This window comes from Archocentrus centrarchus, unplaced genomic scaffold (assembly GCF_007364275.1).
Source record: "Archocentrus centrarchus isolate MPI-CPG fArcCen1 unplaced genomic scaffold, fArcCen1 scaffold_29_ctg1, whole genome shotgun sequence".
NCBI classification, from domain to species: Eukaryota; Metazoa; Chordata; class Actinopteri; order Cichliformes; family Cichlidae; genus Archocentrus; species Archocentrus centrarchus.
In genome coordinates this window covers 1,089,760-1,109,994 of record NW_022060258.1, presented here as the reverse complement: position 1 = coordinate 1,109,994, position 20,235 = coordinate 1,089,760, and the positions used below count along the sequence as shown (strand labels likewise).

The 20,235-nt window shown below is 40.4% G+C and overlaps 1 protein-coding gene across 1 annotated transcript in view; it reads left to right on the top strand.

Annotated features, from left to right (window-relative positions):
• The window catches only part of LOC115776234 (receptor-type tyrosine-protein phosphatase gamma-like), a 462,780-nt gene that overhangs the window by 390,069 nt on the left and 52,476 nt on the right, over positions 1–20,235 (top strand). Inside the window, exon 7 of the mRNA XM_030723842.1 lies at positions 10,832–10,989. Within this exon, the coding sequence (XP_030579702.1) occupies positions 10,832–10,989 (158 nt within the window). The remainder of the gene's footprint in view (positions 1–10,831; positions 10,990–20,235) is intronic.

Sequence of the window (20,235 nt, the reverse complement as noted above, 5' to 3'; positions counted from 1 at the left end):
GTTTAGATCTCCTGCGATCACCTGACCCAGTGACACCGAGCAATGACTTGTAGGTTGCAGTAAGTGAGAAAGTGGAGCATCGTGTTGAGGTACTCTATGGCTGTAAATGAAAACACTGCAAATAGTGTTACGTGTTGGAAATTATCACTTGTGGCAACATCACCAACATATATAAATACAAAAAAATACATAATACATACATAAATACAAAAAACAAAAAAAAATCAATATGAGACAAAAGTTCAACATCTCTGCTTTTATTTCAAGGTATTTACATCTGGATCTGATACACAGTTCAGAATATAGCTCCTTTAGTTTGAATCCACCCATTTTACTAGTAAGCAAAATATTGGAATTTCATGAAACTGGTACAGAGCTCACTGGCTAGCTAGTCAGAGGCCATTTGTTCTATTGAGTTTTCATTTGCAACAAAACATGTGGTACAAAGACAGATGTTAAACCTGTCATGTGTCTGTCAGACAAGCCTGCCAACAACAGAGAGAATGCTGTGAAAATTTAACCACCTGCTGGTCCATAGCACAGTGCTGCTGAAGACAGTGCAAATTAGCCAACCACCTTCTCTGTGGGAGAGAATGGAGCATGGCCTTGATTGAACTTGAGTGGTCTTTGTGTAGGATGAATTATGAAGGCAGAGCAGTTCTTCAAAGACCGCTGACATAAAGTGCAAGTTTCATATGCTGGGTGTTTTATAAAAGTTTTATTGTTGAGTATGCCAAAGGCCTGAAATTGTTGCAAGGAAAGTTGAGTTTTATTTTTCTTTTCTTTATTTCTTTTTTTCTAAACAGAACAGGAAACTGTTTTTGACCAAGGATGTATGCGTCTTGCAAACACAGTGTAAAACCTTATAATTTGATACGTGGGGAAAAAAAAACATTGAATTGGAGAAGTTCAAATTTCGTTGTATTAATATACAGGATGTAAAGCAATATTATGCAAAAGGATAGACTTTTAATGACCAGAACAATAAAAGTTCAAAGCTGCCCTGCAGTTGTGTTTAGACCTCCTGCGATCATGTGACTCAGTGACATCAAGCAATGACTTGCAGGTTACAGTAATTGAGAAAGTGGAGCAGTGTATTGTGATTCTTTACAGCTGTAAATTAAAACACTGCAAACAGTGATACATGTTGGAAGGAAAGTCTCTAATGTGGCAAGACCACCAACATGTATAAATGCATGAGAAACCGCAAGAAAAAAAAAGAAAAAAAGCTTTTGGTTGGAATGAGTAGCAAAATACACCTCCAAATTAATAAAAATATCACTCAAAGATTGCCCTTTGTGTCATGTTGCAAATTGTAACATTATGCCATGTTATTTTGAGCTGAATGGAACTTAAGTGTTCAATGGATACATAAAACTAATTAAGTAAAACACTCAATTCTACTTAGTATATAATTACTTAAAGACTGGTTTCACAGATTTTAAATTGTTGTTGCCCAAAGTAGAAATAAAATAAAATCCTCAAACACTTGCAATGTATACATTGTTAGTAACCCCCATCAAGTTTGACCTAATGTGAAACTTCTGTGTAAATTAGTCAAAACTACGAAGGAGTATTAGGGCCACATTGAGAAAAAAAAAATTTAATTGTGCATTTTGAGAAAAAAGTCAATTTCGAGAATAAAGTCAAAATTTAGAGAATAAAGTCGAAAATCTATTTCGAGAATAAAGTCAAAATTTTGAGAAAAAAGTCAACATTTCGAGAAAAAAGTTGAAATACTATTTCGAGAATAAAGTCAAGATTTCGAGAATAAAATCAAAATTTCAAGAAAAAAGTCAAAATTTCGAGAATAAAGTTGAAAATCTATTTCGAGAATAAAGTCAAAATTTTGAGAAAAAAGTTGAAATACTATTTCGAGAATAAAGTCAAAATTTCGAGAAAAAAGTTGAAATTTTGAGAAAAAAGTCAAAATAGTATTTTGAGAAAAAAGTTGAAATGTGCAGATTTAAGTTGTTTCAAGTCAAACACCTGCCATGCTACGTCTACTACAGTATAACCTCCAGAATGTCTTGTATTATGAGTTAGCGAAACTATACTTAAGAATCGGAACTTATTTCTCTTTTAGTACACAAACACAATGGAGTGATAACTATGAGGATGGTAATGAGATGTGCAGAAAGCTGCATCGGCTCAGAAGGAAAACCACACAAACTGGCAATGGTTAGATGCAAGGATTTCGATGAATGCACCTTCGTGCAGTACAGAGGGGATTTTCAGAATCACAAGTCACAATAAGGGGCTCGCCTCACGGGGAGCGACGTTGCTCGCTGTCCATTAATTTCCTATGGAACTTGTGCAAGGATGCCACATTCGCTTCGCAGAAGTTCCATGAATGGAGAGGGAGCTACGTCGCTCCCCGTGTGTAGAGCCCCTAAGACAGCTGATCAAGTTGTTTCATCTACCCAAGGCATTTTGTAGAGGGTATAGCAGCCGCGGCCGTTATTTGACTTGAAATGACGACTTTGAAGTTTTTCTCGAAATAGTATTTCGACTTTATTCTCAAAATACTATTTCGACTTTTTTCTCGAAATTTTGACTTTATTCTCAAAATGCAAGATTTAATTTTTTTTCTAAATGTGGCCCTAATACTCCGTCGTACAAAACAGCTAAATGTATTCAATGTTTTTTTTTTTTTTTTTTTTTTTTTTACCACCAATGCCCCACTCAGCACCCAAAACTCTGAGAACAAAGAAATTCTATGCTAAAAAATTGCAAATGTAGCAGTTATCCACATATGATAACTCAGACAGCTTGAGAACTATTAAATGCATTTTTAAACAAAATTACTGTGGATAAACTGGATTACTTATATTTAAAATACATTTAAAGGGGATCTTTTAAGAAAGAAGAAATGATTGCCCTGACTATTGTGTTAAGACAAGTATAGTTTTTGTGAATTGAATGACCTACCAATGTCTCTACTGCCAGCTAGTGGTAAAAACTAATATCTCTGTAAAGCTAGGCTACTTTAAATGAAAGCTGATGATATTCTAAGTTCAAAAGTAAATAAGCTAATACAATAAGAACAATAAGAATTGGTTGTTAACAAGTTCTACTTAAATTATTGCCTTCCTTTTAATTATTACCAAGGCCCCTGGAAGGAGAATGGGATATGTTTTTGGTATGTTTGTTTAATGGTTCTTATAAAGCACTTTTCTACTCTACTTTAAGCACTTTATACAGCGTGCCTCATTCACCCATATTCATACAAGCACTTCCTTCTACCTAACATTCTCCAACAATTGCATTGGAGAGAAACTTGGGGTTCAGTATCTTCCCAAGGATACTTTGGGATGCAGACTGGAGCAGCCAGGGATCGAACCACCAACCTTCTAATTAGTAGGTGAGCTGCTCTACCTCTGGAGTGTCTGCCACCCCTAACAAACAAAACTATTTAACATAATTGCAGCAAACCTACCAGTCCGATTCATAGCGAATTTGCATGAAAGATGGTCAGTGGCCCTAGAACACCTGATTAAAAATTTTCAATAAAATAAAACCCAGTAAATCCAATCCAATAAAGTAAAAAAAAAAATCCAGAAAATTTAAAAAGAAAGATCACTATCTTTGGCCCTCTGCGGATGCGCTGGCACGTCCAAATGTCATTGTCTATTTAAAGTGACATAGCAGCAGGACACAGCCTCAGTGATACTCCATTTAAACTTGTGTCGACACTGCAGACTTCAAACTGTGTACCAGATTTTTTTTTTTTAATTATGTTAATAGATCAAGTAAAACCAGAGTTATGATCAATAATTTATGCCATGTTTTTTTCTGTAAATTGTCCTCACATGTGATGTGTGTTTGGTGCAGGAAGAAATAGTAAAAATGGGTTCTTTGCTAGCAGAAATTGTTTCTTTTCTTTTTTGCAATCAGATTTATGATACGAATGCATTGTTGTACTAAGCATATTTGCTTTTACAGAAAGGGCTCTATAAGTTCTCTATAGGCTACTCTTGTTAAAGGGGACATATCATGCAAAATCCACTTTTTTAGTCCTTAAATACATTTTGTTATGTACTTTGAGTGTGTAGGAGTGCAGAAAATTTAAATGTATTCTCTCCTGGTGCTGCATAGATATCTTTATATTCTTTTTGGGTCATATTTTTCAGCCTGTTTAGTTTTCTCTATTCCCTATTACGGTTTCTTGTCTATTACTTCACAGTATTTGCTGTGGAACTGCTAAACAAGGACATGGACTTCCACTAACCAATTGCATGAATCCGCCATTTTTTTTTTTCCTCGCAGTGATTTTTTAGTCCAAGTTCAGTTATGCTGAAGTTGCAAGTAGACAAGTCAAAATGTTGGGTTGTTGGGTGTATTAACCGACACGATTCCTTACATTGCCACCAGGCATCAGAGCCTCTTCAAAGTTTCTCTGCCAGTAGATAATCGTATCGCAGCTATCAAACCACAAAAATGGCCGAATGGGGTGGAGTGGAACGCTCTGCGACCTGGAGGGGGCGTGAAATGTCTCATTCACATTTGAAAAGACCGCAACAAAATGAGCTGATCCAAGGCGCACCTCAGAACAGGTGTAAACGAGTGGTCTGCGGAGCTACAGTAATGAGGAATTCAGACCAAAGTATTGCAGTTCTACTTTATATAGACCACAAGTGAATGATTTACATATGAAAAGGAATGATTTAAAAGCATGATATGTCCCCTTTAAAGTTTGTATTTTTCTTTTATTTATTCATTCTATTATTCTTCGTTCTACAAGAGGGGAGAACACTCTTGACCATGTTTACTCCAACATTAAGCACGCTTACAGAGCCAAACCCCTCCCCCACCTCGGCCAGTCCGACCATCTTTCCCTGCTTCTCACCCCAGCATACACCCCCCTCAGACGGAGAGCCAGGCCTACTGTAAAAACCATTACAACCTGGAATGAAAACGCACTCTCCGACCTACAGGACTGCTTTGCATACACAGACTGCGACTTATTCGAACACGAGGACCTAGAAACATTCACAGGGACGGTACTGGACTACATTAAGTTCCGTATCGGAAATGTGACTATTAGCAAAAACATCCGGGTTTTCCCTAACCAGAAACCCTGGATGAACAGCCAGGTCCGTTCACTCCTCAAAACCCATGATGCTACCTTCAGGTCAGGCGACAGAGCTCTGTACAGTGCTGCTCAAGCTGACCTGAAAAGAGGAATTAAAAAAGCCAAAACGGACTACAGGAGGAGAATAGAGTCCCATCTGTCCAGCAATAACACACGGGAGGTGTGGCAGGGCATTCAGAACATCACAAACTTCAGAGGCTGTGATGTGACTGCAGGAGACCTGAGTGTGTCACTAGCAGAGGAACTTAACTGTTTCTTTGCTCGCTTTGAGATGCCTCAGAACCACCCATCTGCTCCAGTCCTGCTGCTGACCTTCTACCGCTCATCCATTGAGAGCCTGCTGATGTACTGTATCACAGTATGGTACGGCAGCTGCACTGAGGCAGACAGGGTCAGGCTTCAGAGGGTAGTCAAGACAGCACAAAGAGTCGTTGGCTGCCCTCTCCCCTCCCTGATGGACATCTACACCTCCCGCTGCATCAGCAGAGCCAGGAATATCATCAAGGACAGCTCACACCCTGGCTTTGACCTGTATGACCTGCTGAACTCTGGCAGTCGCTACAGGTGCATCAAAGCCAGAACAAACAGACTCAAGAACAGTTTCTTCGCCAGAGCAATCACCACCCTGAACTCACACACTCACCCACCGTAACTGTGCAACACCCACATCTCTGTGCAATATTATATTATTCATACTGAACAATATTCATCATCTTCATTACTATATGTATACACGCATTTACTTTCTTACAATGTACAGATGCACTAATGTATGTATATATATTTATACATTCTATTTTTTGAATATTTTACACATTGTTCATTTTCTGTATATCTCTTGATTATACTAGATTATAATATTTTTAGAATATTTTTATTTTTATTTTAGAGAGTTTGATTTTCTGTTGCATGGCACTGAACAAGAGTGGCCCTCCAATCTCATTTTACATCCTGTATAATGACAATAAAGGCATTCTATTCTATTCTATTCTATTCTATTCTTCTATTCTATTATGATTATTGTCCACAAAATATGACTGCAAGGTATGACAGGCAGGAAGGAAAGAGAGAGAGAGAGAGAGAGGAGGAGAGAAAACAGAAGAAATAAGGGGACAGTGCTAGGGACACATACACACACACACACACACACACACATCTTGTTGAACCTCTGAGGTGAGTGTGGAAATTATGTCAAATTATGGTCTTCAGTTGGACTAACAGAGTGCAGCTGAATGTACAGGTATCTTTCAAGACTTTACAAATGCACAAATATATGTTTTGCACAGAGCGCCACATATTTCTGCCATATTTCTTTCTGCATATGCATGTGTAGCAGAATACACATGCAGATAAAGTATTGTTGCACCATCCCAGTGTTCTATCATATCACATCTAAAATGCACCTTTCTCTGACAGGACCCAGCAATAATCAATCCATGTTTAAATTTCAATTTTACTTTTTGTTTAAAAATGTTAGCAGTGCAGTTAAATAATTTTATGTTTTCATGTTCATTAGTCAGCAATAACCATCGAGTACAAGCATCAGCATCTTCTGCTTTGCTTGTTCAGTGTGTACAGCCTCTACTTTATTCTCTACAGTAGGGTTCAATATTATGATTCTGTTATAATTATAGAACCCCAAATTTAAAATGCTTGAATACAGTGTAGCAAGTTGTAAATGAATACACTTCCATTATCACTGCTCCTTCTGGTAGGTAATTTTCCTAAATGCTGCTTAGGGGCATTACCACTTGTGGTCCCGTTGCCCACATCACAAACATATCTCTTGATAACACTCTGTAATAGACTCAAAGGGGTGTGGTTATAGTGGAAAGTAGATATGCCCCCAGAGAAGGAGGGGACTGCCAGTAGCTGGGAACTGGCTAGGAGTGGCCATTATAGGTGGCTGTATCTGTAGTTTGTTAATCCTTATTGCTGTTTCTGTGATGAGATCCACTATGAGCATCTGTTGTAGGGATACTGGAAAAATGAGCCCTTTTGGTTAGCAGATGCTCTTCTGGCTTAGGGAGGAACATGTCTGATAGGTTCTTCACCCACTTCTCTTGGCTGTTTTTGATTGTGTTGTCACCCTGTTTGCATCCAGATGGTCTAGGTATTGAATCTGAATGGTAAGTCCTTGTTTGCAGAGTTTGGAATTTCTGGAGTTTCTTTGCCTAAAATATGTTGTGCCAGCTGTGCCTTGTCCACAAACTTAGAACTTTCTGATGGAGGAAGATGTAAGAAGGTAAGCGTGTTGAGAGTCCCTGCAAGGTTGGGTGGATCTTGTTTTGCAGTGCATCTATAGTGAAACAGACCTGTCTATCAGACAGGGTCTTCACTAAACCAGAAGAAAATGTGCTACCCAAAGGGCTTAATTTTGCCATATCCCCTCAACAGCTGCCCATAGTGGACCTCATCACGGCCACAGAAACAGCAATAGGAAAAAAAACTAACACAACCGGAAGCAGAGCAAATCAGGATGAAAGTTTCAGCTATCCTCTCCAGTGCAAGAATTCCTCCATCCAACCTCACTATTCAAGAAAAGAAGGCCATCACAGCTCTGAGTAAAGATAAAACTGTTATATTCTAGTTTATTGATGTAAATACATATCTGAAATCTGATGCATTGAGTGCATAATGTCACAAAAAATGTCTGTAATTTCACATGGATTTGTTCATTAAAAAACATATGTTGTGTCATCAGGAAGTTTTTATCAGAAAAATCATGGGGAAAAAAATGTATAATTTTCTTCCACTTATCCATGGCTGGGTGTGGGGGCAGCCCAAACCAGATGCCCAAACCATCTCAACTTGCTCCTTTCAATGTGGAGACGTAGTGACTCTACTCTACATGTTGGGTCCATGCAGCCTGGAATGATTGTGATTGGCCTGCTCACCACTGCTGAGTCCTCTCTTGCATTCCCAGCTACTTTTTGAGGCAATTTTTGAATGAGAGAATAGTGAATAGTGAGAGAAAAACAATCAGGAATAATAATCATAGCATCAACATGAGGACTCAAAAATTCCTGGAGGGGTATTGTGAATGGACGTGAAAAAATGAACAAAGTGGAGGGAAAAAAAGGAGAGGGACAATTATGTTTGCAGACAAAAACTAAAAATAAAAAAACTGACCACATTCTTCCTGATGTGGATGGAATTACTTCGGTCTCCAGTAACACTGTGAGAAATCTTGGAGTCATTTTTGACCAGGATATGTCCTTCAATGAACATATTAAACAAATATGTAGGACCGTTTTTTTGCATTTGCGCAATATTTCTAAAATTAGAAACATCCTTTCTCAGACTGATGCTGAAAAGCTCATTCATGCATTTATTACTTCTAGGCTGGACTATTGTAATCCATTATTATCAGGCTGTCCTAAAAGCTTCCTGAAAAGCCTTCAGCTGATCCAAAATGCTGCAGTTAGAGTACTGACAGGGACTAGAAAGAGAGAGCATATTTCTCCCATATTGGCTTCTCTTCATTGGCTCCCTGTTAACCCCTTAACTGGCAGCAAATAAAATCACCTGAAACAACTACATAACACCCTCTGGTTATTATTGGCTCTGAACAACCCATTTCATAGCCTATTAATCGGCTGCGTCTGGTCCGCGGGCCGAATGAAGTGCATTTATATGGCAGGCTAGACCCGCCCATTTTGACTGACACCTCATTCGGCCAATCATGTTAAGAAATGGGTTTCCCAGAGCCAATAATACTCAGAGGGCGTCACGTAGCTTTGTCAGGTGATTTGGTGCAGCCAGTTACATGATTGGCCGAATGACGTGTCAATAAAAATGGGAGGGTCTAGCCTGCCATATAAAAGGGACTACAAACGGCCCGTCACCGGGCCCTTGCCAGTTAAGGGGCTACATCTAGAATAGAATTTAAAATTCTTCTCCTCACATACAAGGTCTTGAATAATCAGGCCCCATCTTATCTCAAAGACCTCATAGTACCATATCACCCCAACAGAGCACTTCACTCTCAGACTGCTGGCTTACTTGTGGTTCCTAGGATACTTAAGAGTAGAATGGGAGGCAGAGCCTTCAGCTTTCAGGCCCCTCTTCTGTGGAACCAGCTTCCAGCTTGGATTCAGGAGACAGACACCCTCTCTATTTTTAAGATTAGGCTTAAAACTTTCCTTTTTGATCAAGCCTATAGTCAGGGCTGGATCAGGTGACCCTGAACCATCCCTTAGTTATGCTGCTATAGGTCTAGGCTGCTGGGGGGTTCACATAATGCACTGTTTCTTCTCATTCACCTTATTCACTTTGTTTATACTCCACTCTGCATTTAATCATTAATTGTTATTAATCTCTGGCTCTCTTCCACAGCATGTCTTTTCTCTCCCCTCAGCCCAACTGGTCACGGCAGATGACCCCCCCTCCCTGAGCCTGGTTCTGCTGGAGGTTTCTTCCTGTTAAAAGGGAGTTTTTCCTTCCTACTGTCACCAAGTGCTGCTCATAGGGGGTCGTTTAGACTGTTGGGCTTTCTCTGTATTATTGTAGGGTCTTTACCCACAATACAAAGCGCCTTGAGGCGACTGTTTGTTGTGATTTGGCGCTATATAAATAAAATTGAATTGAATTGAATTGATTCAACCCATATATCTGTGCTTATGACAAACACTGAGTATACTGGCTTGTCTCTGGCCTGAAGTCTCTAAAGAAAAGTGTCTAAAGAAATGCACTGACATTCTTAAGACTTTCCAGTACAGATGTTATTTCTTTAAACCCCTTCATTTGACCTGAACAGCTGAATAGATGGCTGTCCAGATGCTCATAGAATGAACTGAGGTCCATCAGCCTTGTGAATTCCTTGAGGACCTATGAAGAAGTGACATTACATAATTTTGGTGCACTGATTTTCATTTTAGTCCAGGAAATTTATGTTTCAGCAAGCTGTGTAGATGTAATATTTGGTATAGTTGAGCAACCATTTAAAAAAATTATACTTAACAATTAGAGTGCATTGCTGGGTGAGGACTAAATACAACACTTGCAGGACCTCATTGACTGCACAGCACGGCCTTTATTGAAGTGTAAAATTATTTATTACTACGAAAAAAAGATTTGTTTTCCAGATTTTAATGTCTTCAGACATGGAGACACTTCAGTTCTTTAGAAACCACACTGAATGACAACTATAGCACTGCGAAAAACAGAAACAAAATTAATAATGTTCAGTGAACTGAATTTAATGATTTTACTGTAGTAAAATAAATTAGAAATTAGTGATGTTATAATTATTTTTTATAAATTATGTTCATAAAAATCACAAAGTGACTTATACCTTATATAATATAATATAATATAATATAATATAATATAATATAATATAATATAATATAATATAATATAATATAATAATAATATAATATAATATAATATATATCAGCTGTAGGTGCCAGTAAACAGCCTGAGCACTCCTGATGTCCTCTGAGCTCAGAAGCTAGGCAGGGTCAGGGCTGGATTGTACTGCATGAGAGACCATCAGGGAATACCGGTTGCCGGTTTTACCGGTTACCGGTAAAATCACATCTCTGTGAGCTTGGGGATGCTAAATTAGGCAAGAAAAAAACAAATGAAATCAAGAAAATAAACCTAAAGGCTGTGAAACAATAGTCTGGATCAGCTCCTGAAACTCTTGTCACTTCAGTTTGCAGAGAAATAATTATTATTTAGATCATGTTGCATTAATTGTAACTCTTCGTCCTGTTCTCTCTCATACAGAAAAAGAGACTTTACTGGAGCCATTTGTGCTGAAGAACCTTCTGCCGTCCTCACTGGGAAGTTACTATCGTTACACTGGTTCTCTGACCACTCCACCCTGCAGTAAGGTGGTAGAGTGGATCATCTTCAGCAGACCTGTTTACTTCTCTTACAAACAGGTAAGAAGTTTTTCAGTGATACAACTATATGTTGTATCACTATACTATATGTTTTCTAAATTACATAACAACAACCACAGTCATTTCAGCATACCTGAAATCTATACTTGAGGTACGCTATGCTAATGGTAAAGTTAATTAATACTTTTTTAATACTTCACTGATTCAAATGATGCCTGTCAAGTGTCTCTTAATGATTTATTTCAACTGCAGAATAAGAAAATTACATGATATGAGGCAAAGCATTAAATTGTAACTGTTACTGTAATGACACAGTACAAGTCAAAATATTGTAATACTAAATCTTACTAAATATTACAATACATAGTATTGTACTGTTATACTATAGTACTATATATTGTAATATGTTATCATAAATTATGGCAGTGAGACAAAACTACTAAAACTGCTTTGTATTTTAGTGGTGGTTGTATTGAGCTACAGTGGGCTAGGATGATAGTACCAGGAATTATTTTATAATGGATAAAGTATATTGACTATGTGGATCAATTTTACACCATAAACACTGTGTGTAATTTTGGATTGAGTTTTCCTTGTCATTAACAGAGATGTATAAAGTACTGGAGTAGAGGAGTGGAGTAGAAGTACAAGTACTATATAAAAAAAATTGACTTGAGTAAAAGTTGAAGTGTTCTTTCAACACCATACTCAAGTGGAAGTAGAGAAGTACTCAATTTTTTTGGTACTTAAGTATTGAAAGTAGAAGTATTTCAAAAATTGCTACTCAAGTACCGAAAGTACAAGTACAAGTAAAAGTACAAGTACTGTGTATATTAAAGAAAGGCAGTCAAAAGTTTGATTATCATTGTTTATATTATTTCAAACATTTGAAAGGCACAATGTATTTGGCCGAAGCTGGAGTACAATGATAAAAGGCCATACAAGTGTTTACAAACAAACAAACACAAATAAAACATCTCAAAAGGCCAGAGGGGCAGTCCACAGAGCAGCTAAAAGACAAACCTGGACAAGGTGTTCCTGGGACGTCATCCATCTCGATATCGGACAGTAAGCTGACGCGTTTTGTCCTCAATACTTGCAAGCAACAGCGCAAAAGGCGGAGACGAAGCCTGCGTTTTTTTTTTTAGGCTTGATCGCTCAAATCGCCCAATGATGAGCCAGCTTCATAAACCGTGACAGCGCCATCTACCGCTCTGGCATTGATACTATGACTTGGGGATGATTAATAACATTTTCATAATAGTAACGAGTAAAATATATAGTGGAGTAAAAGTGAAAGTAGGGGAAAAAATATGTACTCCAATAAAGTACAGATACTGCATTTTAGTACTTAAGTACAGTACTTAAGTAGTTCTACTTTGTTACTATACATCTCTGGTCATTAATAGATTACTTGTTAATAAATTAGATACAGCTTGTTGTTCTGACTCCTCAATTTGACTTTTGTAGATGGAACAGCCTCATCTTTTAGCATTCATCTATTGTATCTGCCACTGATAAAATATAAACAGACTATAATAAAAAATATATAAAAATATATAAAATATAAAAAGTACAAAGCTGGATTTTGCAATGTGACAGCAATTTTCTGTGCTGCCTACTAACAAAAATGTCTGATTTGTTATTCATGTGACAATCTAGCTTCATTGGCATGGTAACTTTCTATAACTGTATCTTTTTAGCTTCAGCTGACTTTACTTTGTACATGGTAATTAGTCAGCAACACAGGGTTTTTTGTTACGTCAATTTAACACAAAATAAAAATTACTTCCTCCAGTTTTATTCCCCAAAACATACAGTGATGGACAAGTGCCTACTTGTATTTTTGTTTCTGATGCTGTTATTTTGTAATTGTACTTGAAGTCATAAAACTTCTCAAACACCAGCTACTTAACAGTAAATTACAGTAACATCATTTTCTCCACTTTTCTGAGATTACTTCACAATACAGAGTTCAACATGTTTTCTAATTTTAGCAGCAGGCAATAGCAACAGCCTTTTTTCATTAAACAGAGAGGCAAGACAAAATGTCCAAAGACGTCCTGCAGGCAGTGAAAATAACTAAAGCGCTTACCCATTCTGGTCTTGATGATCAGTTCTTGTCAGAAGTTGATGTTAAAAAATAAATCATTGTACTGTCCGTATGTTGGAGCACATTTATGAGATTTCCCAGTTGTCACCAAAATCAGAGAAGCTTATAAGCTTTCCTTTTATGGTGGACAGATGTAGATTTTACTACAGGTAAAGCAATTTTATGTGTCAAATACCAGACAAACAATAGAAGATGTTATTTGTAACGTCATTGTATTTTTCTGTGGTAATTGTAATCAGTGTTAAAGAACATATATTTTTTTTACAATAACTAACTATGTGTTGAATCTGATTTTCCAAATTAACAAATGCCATTTTAGATGTTATCTGACTCAGTAATCCTGCCTGGTTCAAATCATAGCAATTTCATTTTGCAAACTGGGCTGGTTTTAAACAGATGTAATCTTTCACAATGTGCAATGGTCCTGGGTAAGTTACTCGGTGATTTGATTTTTTTTTTTAACTTTCTTGTTGTTATAATATTCTATTGATCCTTGGTTTGTTTAATATTTATATTTGCCTCAAGTGTTCTACGTATATTTAGTCTTGCTCTAAGTTACCAATTGCTTTAGTTTAATTCCTCCCCCCGTGTTCCCTCCTCTTGTGTAAATCTCTTCTATTAATTTCATTCATGTGTTTTTGTCTTCCCCATTTAGTTATTTCACTTAATGTTTTACTTTGAGAGTTAGTGTTCCTTGTGCTTTGCTTTTGTTTTTTTTTTGCTGTGTCTTGTCTCCAGTAATTTAGTTCACCCATGTCTTGTCCTCCTCAGCTGCCTCTGCTTCCCCTAACTACCCTTCTGCGTATATATATATATTGTCACTGCCGACCCATGCCCTTGTAAGATCATTTGTTTCCCTCGACACAGTGTTTCTCAGTCCCAGAGAATTTGTTTCCATAGGTTACACTTTTCAGTGTTATGTTTTAGTAGACTTCAATTCTGATCAAACCACCAACCTTCTGAATAGTAGGAGGTATCTGGGTTGGCTTAGTTGCTCACCTGCCACCCACTTATCAGTCCCACAACCACCTCCTTGCCAGCCTCTCATAACCTATGGGAGGAAAGTGTGGCCCTCAGCAGCAGACAAATGATTCCCAGCATAGAGACTGTATAATATCAAACAAACAAGTCTCCCTGCTATTGGACTTACCTCCACCAAAGCCGCTTCCAGCCTTGTTGTCCCAGCCTAAACCATTGGAGGTACAGATGTCCAGCACCTTTGTCTGCTCCTCGCAAATTTCTTTTTTGGTGGAAATGTGAGCCGAGGATGAAGAGCTTGTCACCACTGCAGCTTCCACGAGGAAGCAAGGCTCTCGCTGTCTGCATTCCTCTTTCCATCCAAAGACAGTTCCTCCATTTGCAACTGCTGACGTTGGACTTCCAGAACCAGCAGCAGCATTGAGTAAAACTGACTCTCCCTTTAGTGTGTTCTCTAAGCCTGAGAACAGAATGACTTCTGTTTCTCCCTCCTGTAGGCCCACCACCCACATGAAGCATCAAAGGGGTCGGGTGCAATGTGTGTCGGGCAGTGGCAAAGGGTCGAGACCCTGGAGGACCGATTCCTGGCTATCGAGACTGAGCTAGTGCCTGATGTTGAGACATACCGGTTAGATATAGTTGGGCTCACCTCAACCCATGGCCTGGGCTCTGGCTCGATAGCCAGGAATCGGTCCTCCTGGAGAAGGGCTGGACTCTGTTCCAGTCAGGAGCTGCCCTCGGTGAGTGGTGGCAAGCTGGGGAGGGTATTGTTGTATCTCCTCTGCTTACTGCCTGTATGTTGGAGTTTTCACCAGTGGACAAGAAGGTTGCTTAGGGCCGGGGAACGGGTCCTGACTTTTGTTTGCGCTTATGCGCCAAATGACAGTTCAGAGTAATCACCCTTCTTGGAGTCGCTGGGTGGGGTGTTCCAGGGTGCCCCATCTGGTGACTCCATCATCCTACTGGGAGACTTCAACACACGTGTGGGCAATGACAGTGAGACCTGGAGGGGTGTGATTGGGAGGAACTGTTGTGAACATAAATGGTGTTTTGCTATTGGACTTCTGTTCAAACCACAGTTTGTCCATAACAAACGGCAAGTTTGAACATAAGGATGTCCACAAGTGCATGTGGCACCAGGACACCCTCGGTTTTTGTAATTGTATCATCAGATCTGCAGCCATATGTTCTGGACACTTGGGTAAAGAGAGGAGCTAAGCTGTCAACTGATCACCACCTGGTGGTGAGTTGGATCAGTTGATGGGGGAAGATGCTGGACAGACCTGGTGTACCTAAAATGTATTTTAAGGGTGGGCTCGGAACGCCTGGCAGAGGCCCCAGTCCACGAGATCTTCAACTCCCACCTCCGGCAGAACTTTGACAGCATTCCAAAGGAGGCTGAGGACATTGAGTCGGAATGGACCATGGTCCACAGCTCCATTGTTAAGGCTGCTGCTCAAAGCTGTGGCTGCAAGGATGTTGGTGCCTGTTGTGGTAGTAATCCCTGAACCAGATGGTGGTCACCGGTGGTAACGGGAGCCATCAAGCTGAAGGAGCCTTATTGGGCTTGGTCAGCCTGTGGGACTACGGAGGCAGCTGATGGGTACCGGCAGCCAAAGCGGAACGTGGCTCAGGTGGTGGCCGAAGCAAAAACACAGGTGTGGGAGGAGTTCGGTGAGGCCATGGAAAAAGATTTTTTGGATGGCCTCGAAGCAATTCTGGGAGGGGAAAGCGGTGCTCTACCCACATGATTTACAGTGTGGGTGGAGCGCTGCTGACTTCAACTGAGGCTATAGTTGGGTGGTGGAAGGAATACGTCAAGGACCTCCTTAATCCCACTGACACACCTTCATTACTGGAAGCAGAGTCTGGGTACAAGGGGATGACTTGCCCATCACTGGGGGTGAGGTTACTGATGCAGTTAAACAACCCTGGGGTGAATGAGATTCGCCCTGAGTTCCTGAAGGCTCTGGATGTTGTAGGGCTGTCTTGGCTGACACACCTCTGCAACGTCACGTGGAGATCTGGGGTGGTGCCACTGGATTGGCAGACTGGGTACTGGTCCCCATCTTTAAGAAGGGGGACCAGAGGGTGTGCTACAACTATCAGGGGATCACACTCACCATCCCCGTTAAGGTCTATGACAGAGTGCTGGAAAGGAGGGTCTGTCTTTTAGTCGCACCTCAGATTCAAGAGGAACTATGTGGTTTTTGTTCCGGATTGCAGAACACCTGACCAGCAATTTATCCTTTTGAAGATATTCGCATGTGCATGGGAATTTGCCCATCCAGATCTATGTGTGTTTTGTAAATTTGGAGAAGGCATTCGACCTCATCCCTTGTGGCATCCTGCGGGGGCTGCTGCCAGACTATGGGGTGTCTGGCCTGTTGTTGCAGGTCATTCAGTCCCTGTACAACTGCAGCGAGAGCGTGGTCCGTATTGCCGGCAATAAGTCGGGATCTTGGGGTCTTGTTCACGAGTGATCGGAGAAGAGAACGGAAGATTGACAGACGGATCAGTGATGCAAATGCTGCACTGCTCTGTCATTGTAAAGAGTGAGCTGAGCATGAAAGCAAAGCTGTCGGTTTACTGGTCAGTGGTCACAAACTTGGGTAGTGACTGAAAGATTGTGATCACGAATACAAGCAGAAGAAATGAGCTTCCTCCGAAGGCTGGCTGGCCTCTCTCTTAAGGATAGGGTGAGGAGGGCAGGGAGGGGCTCAAAATAGAGCTGCTGCTTCTCCACATTGAAAGGAGCCAGTTCAGTTGGTTCAGGCGTCTGACTAGGTGGCCTCCTGGGTGACTCTTAGGTGAGGTGTTCTTGGCTCTCGGCTGGCCTGGGAATGCCACGGGGTCCCCCTGGACAAGCTGGAGGAGGTGGTTTGGGAGGGGGAGGTCAGGGCTTCTCTGCTTAGGCTGCTGCCCCTGCAACCTGGCCCCAGATAAGCAGAAGAAAATGGATGGATGGTGGATGGAAGGCTTGAAACTAAATACGTTTTCTTGATGCTAAAATACAGTGTTACTGTTTTTATCTGGATGGTTGTTCTAAGCGAAATTTTGTTATATTATGACGGAATGACATACGACTTCTTGTATGATGATCAATTTTGTTGTATGTATAATGACAATAAAAGTTTATTCTATTCTTACTGCCATCTTTAAAACCTTTTGGTCATGTTCAGCACACAAAGGCTGAACTGACTGAAATTTACACGCTATATTTATCACAGTGTTAAATTTGCTGTGGTGCTTACAAAAATTGTTCAATAAAAGAGGAAAACAACTCTTAAAGCTTGACTCCTAAAAGTAGTGAAAACAAAACAAAAATTTTGCTATTTTTATGACCACATTATAGGCAAAAGCCATCAACATAAAGTGAAGCATAAGATCAACCAGCACTAGACTTTCCTTTCTTGAAAATGAACACAAAAAACAATCTTTCAGTTCTCTGATTGTTAGTTCTTAATGGAAAGATTAGTTTTCTCACTTGAAATTAAAGTGCAGTATTTGAAATACAATCAAAGGAAAAATGACAGTGACACTTTTGATAAGAAATAGTTATCTAAAATTAATAAATAAAAAAGAACAAATTAGCAAGGTATTTACATAAAATGCAGCGTAACATACACACTGAACTGAACTGAGGCAAGAGAACCAAATGAGACTCATTTTGAATGGTTCTATCCTTAATATACATTTATTGTTTAGACTGTATCTTTTATTTTTATTTTTTTTCTGTATCTATTTTAAAAGTCGAACTATGGACAGGCATTACAAACTAACTTTGGGTATGCTGTAGGACATGGTTCTGTCAACTGATGCTGTGGCAGGTACGGCAGAGGACCCCAATGCAGGACTCACTGGACAAGGACTAAACTCAAAATTGAGCTTGACTTGAGCACAATACATAAATAAAGCTGGATGAGTGCCAGCAGCACAAGATATTAACTCACTTGAAAAATTAACTTAAAATGAGCATGAGCAACAATTGAAAATGAGGACGCAACAAAGGATAAGAGAAAAATGCAGACAATATAAACACATCAGGGTGACGAGACAAGTGGGAACAGCTGGGAGGGGCAGGTGTAGAGAATGACACTAATGATACAAGGGGAAGCAAAACTGAACACAACACATATGTATTGTGTTCAGTTTTGCTTCCCCTTGTATCATTATCATTACAGAAAGGCAGAATTGACACATGAGGAAGCATGCACAAGACTCGGGTAACTAAACTAAGAGAGCCCTCAGCCCCAACCAGTCGCGGCAGATGACTGGAGGTTTCTTCCTGTTAAAGGGGAGTTTTTCCTTCCCACTGTCACCAAATGCTTGCTCATAGGGGGTCGTTTTGACTGTTGGGTTTTCTCTGTAATTATTGTAGGGTCTTTACCTTATAATATAAAGCGCCTTGAGGCGACTGTTTGTTGTGATTTGGCACTATATAAATAAAATTGAATTGAACTGAATTGAAGATCCAAATAAACTAAAACTAAGAACAAAAACCCATAACAAGGCAAAACTAGAAAATGTACCAATAAGGAATCTCTTAAGGACAACATAACCACAGTAAACACTTCTTAACATAAAAAAAGAGTCAAGGCTCAAAACAAAAACGCTGCTTCAACAGACCCAGGCTCATGACAGGTTCCTTGTAAAAATAAACAAAAATATAAATTTATAAAATAAAAGAGAGCAATACAGATTGGCAAATGATAACAGGATATATTTATACAGAAGCAGTCCATGCAAATCCCACAATTCTCTCCAAAGACTTTAGGATTACAAAACATCATGTGTGGAGCAGGTCTTAAAAGGGATAGATGGCATACTAGCTATGTAATGTCTTTCTCCTGAACTAAAAAAACAAAAAAAACAATGGAAGGTCCTACTATTGTTTTCTCTAGCTAATGATGATTATTCCATCCATCCATTTCTTCCACTTATCCGGGGCCAGGTTGCAGGGCAGGAACCCAAGCAGAGAAGCCCAGACCACCCTCTCCCCAGCCACCTCTACCAGCTCATCCAGGGGGACCCCAAGACGTTTCCAGGCCAGCTGAGAGATATAATCTCTCCAGCATGTCCTGGATCTGCCTTGGGGCTTCCTTCTGGTAGGATATGCCCAGAACACCTCACCCAAGAGGCCCCATGAGCCATCCTAGTCAGATGCCTGAGCCACCTCAACTGGCTCCTTTCAGTGTGGAGGAGTAGTGGCTGTACTTTGAGCCCCTCCTAAATGGCTGCACTCCTCACCCTATCTCAAATGGAGAGGCCAGCCAGCCTTCGGAGGAAGCTCATTTCTGCTGCTTATATTCTCAATCTCATTCTTTCAGTCACTACCCAAGCTCATGACCATAGGTAAGGGCAGGGACGTAGATTGACTGGTAAATTGAGAGCTCCGCTTTCACGGTCAGCTCCCTCTTTACCACAACAGACCAATGCAGCATCCGCATCACTGCAGATGCAGCGCCGATCCACCTCCATGAACCCCCATGCCAGCCACTTCACACTCAGCTGTGAACTGTTCCACTGCAAGCTGGAGGCCACCACCTGATGAAGCTAACAGGACCGCATCATCCACAAAGAGCAGAGATGAGATTCTGAGGCCACCAAGGTGGAAACCTTCCACCATTTGGCTACACCTAGAAATTCTGTCCATAAAAATTATGAACACAATCCGTGACAAAGGACAGCCCTGGCGACCAAGGAGTTGTTTAACTGTCTCAGTGACCTCACTCGTAACGATGGGCGAGTCATCACCCTCATCCCCAGACTCTGCTTCCACTACAAAACGCATGTCAGTGGGATTAAGGAGGTCCTCGAAGTATTCCTTCCACCAGCTGACTATGGGCTTAGTTGAAGTCAGCTTCCACGGCCTAAGCCACGTTCCAAAGAAACCTATGGAAGAGTCACCAAAGGAAATTTTTACCCTGTCTGGGATAAGGTTACCAGGGTTCCACCCTGGAGCCAGGCCTGGGGAGGGAGCTCGAAGGGACAGAGTCTGGTGGCTGGGCATTAGCCCGTGGTACCTGGGTGGGCGCAGCCCAAAGAAAAGACATGGGCCCGCCCTCCTGTAGGCCCACAACTCACTGGAGGCATCATAGGGGTCAGGTGCACTGTGTGTCGGGCGGTGGCCAAGGGCGGAGGCCCTGGCGGACCAATCCCCAGCTATCGAGACTGGCTATTGGGATAATAAT